Source organism: Populus alba, chromosome 13, assembly GCF_005239225.2.
Source record: "Populus alba chromosome 13, ASM523922v2, whole genome shotgun sequence".
Classification (NCBI taxonomy): Eukaryota; Viridiplantae; Streptophyta; class Magnoliopsida; order Malpighiales; family Salicaceae; genus Populus; species Populus alba.
In genome coordinates, this window is record NC_133296.1 from 1472312 (window position 1) to 1477908 (window position 5597).

The 5597-nt window shown below is 35.9% G+C and overlaps 1 protein-coding gene across 1 annotated transcript; it reads right to left on the minus strand.

The window, feature by feature from the left end:
• Positions 1 to 1536: 1536 nt before the first annotated feature.
• On the minus strand, positions 1537 to 5262 carry LOC118060809 (mevalonate kinase). The gene is made up of 5 exons (XM_035074089.2): positions 4916 to 5262; positions 3531 to 3774; positions 3197 to 3450; positions 2456 to 2869; positions 1537 to 1826 (listed from the first exon to the last, which is right to left on the minus strand). Exons 1-5 carry the CDS (start codon positions 5046 to 5048, stop codon positions 1708 to 1710), a joined length of 1164 nt encoding a protein of 387 aa, XP_034929980.1. The 5' UTR covers positions 5049 to 5262; the 3' UTR covers positions 1537 to 1707.
• Positions 5263 to 5597: the final 335 nt, after the last annotated feature.

Below are 5597 nucleotides of genomic sequence, written 5' to 3' on the forward strand. Positions count from 1 at the left end.
TTATTGAGGGCTTGTGAAACTTCTGATCTTTTAGTTTTTGTGTTTAGGCTTATGGCCTTTTTTGTGTTTAGGCTTATGTGGCCTTTTTGTGATGCTAGTGCATGTGTTTTGATGTCTGTTTCTTCCATGTAACACAGTATATGCCAAAGTCTCTTATCATGTTGATGTATGTTTGTCTATATGATGTCCAGTAGTCTTTAACACACAGACACAGACACAGAACGTTAAAATATCCAGTTTGTTACTTCTATGAAACCAAGCTGTAGAACTTGTTGCTGTAGGGTTGTATGGATGTTTTTAGGGTTGTTGGTTGTAGCCGTGAGAGAATCTGCTCGTGTCTAGGAGACTACGAAAATGGGCTTTAATTCGTGAAAAAAATCAAACAGTGGACACAGTAAATCGCCTTATTTGCTAGCAGCGGCTACAAATCAACTTGTCTAGGAGACTACGAAAATGGGCTTTAATTCGTGAAGAATTCAAACAGAGAGCACAGTAAATCGCCTTATTTGCTAGCAGCGGCTACAAATCAACGTGGCACAATGCTCGACATGATAACCAGCCAACCAACAAGTAGGGCATAGTAATTTGCCTTTGCAGCACCGGTAAAAAGTGTGCTATTTCAAGGTTGAAGATGTACAATTAAGATTAAGATTCATCTCAGGCAATTTCAACCCAATTTCACCAAATTACAGTTGAAAGGCTCAGAACTCGAAGAATTATAAAATCCATTTTCCTGGCCTTGCCTAGTTTCACTTGTCCATCATTTAAAGGGTTTGGTAGTTCTGTTCACCATTTATCGTGTGGGGTGGATGCTTGTAAGCTTTCTCAAATTCGTCTCTCTTAAATGAATTGCTGAGGTTTCCCAAATATGGGATCGACCTGGGTAACATTTTCACTCATGCGAGAAGTGCGAACATTTTCAGGGATGTTCCTAGCTAGTTATATGATCCAGATGCTAATGGCAGTTTCCATTTGATTAGATAATTATTCCTGGAACTAAACATTTCTAATTGCTAGCATTCATTCTCTCATAAGAGCAAGCCTAATCCTTGGCAGCCATAAATATGGATGGTGACACAGTAAAAATGCTGCGTTTGCCAGGGTACTGTTAACCTAAGCAACAGTTAATGGATTCAATTTTATCAAGAAATGGCACCAAGAACGGTCTATCAAAGCACTTATGAATTACTATGCCGTCACAAATCTTTTGAAAAACATAACTTGAAACTTTCGGAAAGAAATGGCTGTGCTTTCATCACAAATCAATTTGACAGGTTAACATGACACAAGTCCATAATGCTCCGTGAAGCATGTAGATACCATGTTAATATCCATGCATGAAGGATCAGATACTATTGTTTTCTGAATCTTTCCCAAGAACGAGCAAATTCACTCATCAATGATGACTATTATCAAGGTTTACAGTAGCTTGGTGTAGCAAAGAAGAAAAACATTCACAAAGAAATCAAATTTTTTGCAAAGTTTCTTTATTGGCCACAAACATTAGCAAGAATGAAGATGAATAATCCCAAAACATCAAAGAAGTTTGGACTAACTCGAATAAGGGGAAAAAGATACAACAACAAACTAATGCATAGTAGACATAGATGAAGAGTTTGAAAAGCAACATACATTTTTAAGCTCTTATTTGACAATGGACATCAGAGATCAGATCTTACTCAAATTTATCTCCCTTCCATTCTATAATCAGGAAGAAGCACTGAAGCAAATCTCAGCACCGTTCCCACCAATTCCAGCAATCAAACATTGGAATCCGCAAGACTCTAGCTCAGCAATTACTTTATCTACAATCGTTCCTGACAGTACTGATACATATAGTCAAGGAAACATCTAATAAATATGAAATAAAGTGGCATGATGCCAGTTCTTAGATGATTTACATTCTTTTTATTCATCTTCAGGATGGTAGGTGGGTGGTCTCTCTTTAGGACAGTGAAACTCACAGAGATGCATGACTTGTATCATTCAGCATGTCATATTTCATATCTTTAATCACAAACCTTAGAAATGGAAACGAAAGAAAATATGAAGCCATTTAATAAACATACAGGTTAAAATACTCTAGTTATATTAGAAACACCAATGATACCTCCTATTAAAATCAAACCATTGCATTCCAACTTTCAAAACGATGGCAGTAGGAAACAATACTTTCTAGTTTAACCAATGTTCCACTTCAACAACATAAATCATAAAAGATAGGTATGTGATTATGAATTGTAACTTTTGGACGGCATGCAGCATCTATCCTTTTATATAAGAAATCACATCAAGCATGGCAAGCAAGAAGAAACTTTTACAGATTCGTACTCTAATGCAATGTTTCTTAACTAAATGTTGAAGGCACAAACATAAACTAGAAAATAAAAAAATAAAAAAGAATTAGAGGCCCACATATGCATAGAATAAAAAATAAAAGAACTATAGAGGATACAAGTCGGCAACAGTGTCAGCACGCAGCCACCACCCCCAGCTCCAGTCAACTTAGAAGCTAACTTGTATTTCAATGTGGTTCGAAGAACAGTTTCTATAGAAGCATGGCTTACCCCCATGCATTGGAGCAAACCCTGATTCATTTCCATTAACTCTTCTAGCTTCTCTTCCTTTGCAGTTATGGACAGATCATCTGAAGCAGGTGTCTGGATGACATTAGCCAATTCCTTACTGATGGAATCAACAGCATTAAAAACAGAACTCATGGCATCAGGGTTTCTTAAGGTTCTCTCTGAAACTCCAGCAACCAATGCTTTTGTGTTCCTCCCAACTTTTGTGTTAGTAATGAGCATTTTGAGTGGCATGCTGGACTTGATGCGTGTTAGATTACCTGACCTGAACTTGATCATGTTGCCTGTTGCATGGGGAGTAGAGGTCAAAACACACACACACACCCACACAGAGAGAGAGAGGCTACAGGTATAGATACCTCCTCTGCTAGCAAATCAGAAAAGTGAATACTTAAAAAAATCTGGACATGCCAACATGAATTTGTCTACAAATTTTACTATTCTTAATCTTATAATTTCAGAAGGAGAAACACTGTATTTTATCCTAGTAATGCTTAACTGCAAAATCTAGTTAATAGTCACTACGATGCTGAAGACACAGGAGTGGAACATGTAAACATCGAAAATCTGGTGCAAGAAGATAGCTTTAGCTAGCATGAACTTTTACCTACCATATGTGCTAACAGTGTTGTCAATCCCAGATGGCTTTCCATGAATTATCTTTTCACCTTCAAAAGCCCATTTGTTCAATAATTCAAGCTCAGACTCCCCAAACACTAACCACCCTTCTTGTTTCATGTCTATGTTCACAGTGTCTGAGCAAGCAAGAAGAGCTGCAGAGAATGCAACACAGAGTGCGGCAGATGAACCAAGGCCGGAACCCAGTGGAAGGTCAGAAGTGACAACTACAGTAGCGGGTTTAAATCTGATGCATGGAGAGGATCAACTTAGAAATGAAAATAGCATAAGAAAAGTAGTCAACATTGAAAAGGAAGTACTACATACCCTAGGATTGATGTGTATAGCCACAGAAAAGCAGACACTCCAGAAGCAAGAGATAATTTTGCCTCCAGAATATTATGCTCTTCTATCAAAGCTAAAATTAACTTGAATGATTCTGCTGAGCAGGACGTGGGAGTTGATGGGAAAGGACCTCCTAAGCTAGATAGTGCTTCTTTGATTCTTCCAATTGGCCACGAAAATTCTAAAGCCATATCCTTGAGCTGGAGTGTCAGTCTATCATCATTCTCTGTGGGGAGAAGAATAACAGTAAAAATCCATTTGAGAGAGGTTGTATCATCACAATTTCAAAGAAGGGTGGAACCAAAAATAAGAAGTTATATGTCAATAAATGAAACTCACAATATTAAAAGTTATCAATGTTTCCATGTTCCTCAGTGAACAGATAAGAAATCAGGTTGGATTGCACATATCAAATCCTTAGTAACGTGTGGTATCCAAATCTGATAGAACATTTCATGATCATGAGATAATGTTTTTTTTTTTTAGAAATGAGGTTTGGGAAACCTTAATTGTGCTTAACAGTCATTAGAATCTTGGCAAGAGTGGAACTTGATCATTCCTAATTCAATATTACAAAATGTCACCAGTATTCCTCGTACTGAAAACCAATTCTAAGTTTGATGCACTTTAAAGAACATTAATTACTCACAAACCACATAGAAAATAAATTGTATTACGCCTTGCAATTCGAGTAGCCATTCTGATTTGTGATGGCTGCTTTATCCTAATGGATCCTAAAAGCTTAGTTGTGTGGAGCTTGTGGGGGCAGAAATAGTTTTGAAAAGCTCCTTACTGGACAGATAGGAAAGGAAACTAACGTTGTAAAAATTACCATTGACAGATCATGTACACATTCGAATCAAAATCTTGCAGAAAACAACATACACCATCACTCAAATGTCAAAAGATCCTTACGGAAGAAAAAAACTCAAAAAGGTCTCTTCCAAACAGTAGTTCAATACCATCCCAATAGACAACAATCCAAGAAAGACCAAAGAAATTAGAATCTTGCAGAGATCGGTATGCACCTTCAATCAATCTCAAGTTGTCCAGGCAACTAAGACTATAAACTTCCAAAGGGCACCCTCAAATCAACATTTCAAACAGTACCAATACAAAGTCAATCCCAGAAACACCAATGGAAAGCCAAAGTTACAATACACGTCTTCATATCATCTCAAAAGGATATTTCTCAATCAACATTTCAAACAATTCCATTACAAAAACAAGCCCAAAGAAACAACCTTTATGCATATTCATCTCAATAAAACATCAAAGTCTACATCTTTCAATCAATAAACAAACAAAAATAAATAAACATATGGAGTAATCACTGATTTAATGAGTTAAAGCTCTATTTTTTTTACCATTAGAAGGGGGAACTTGAAGAGAAACATAGGTGCATAGACCAATGGATGCAGCAACAGCAGTGGATCCATGAACAACTGCATGTTCACCAGAAAGAATGATTTTCCCTGGAGCTCTTGCTTTCACTTCCATTTTGTCTTCTTTTCTTTTCTTTGTTTGTTCAAGAATCGTGGGCTGACAGCAACACCATTAGGTAATTGTTATTGCTACTGTAAGAGTAAGCATCAAACGTGGAGATTTATAAAGACCCATAAGTTGATTTGATTGACAAATTGAGGGGGTCAATAAGAGGCATCAGCCAGGTTTTTTTTTCTTTTCCAGACAAGCAAACAAAGGTAACATAAAATTCTTGTTTTTGCTGTATCCACTTTCTATTAAATAAATATTAGGTGCGGAATGGACCTGAAATAATGAATTCTGGCCTAACCTATATTTCTTAAATCTATCCATAACTTGATATTGTTGCTTAAAAAAAAAATTTTGGATATGTGTTTTGTAAAAAATATTTTTAATTTTTAATATTAATATATTAAAAAATATTTAAAAAATTAATATAATATTTTTTAATAAAAAAAGACAAGCGAATTCAACTATATTACTAAACAAAATGCCATCATTTTTTTCTAAAAAATTATTTTTACTGTATTAATTTTTATGATTTTAAAAAACTATAAAGATTCA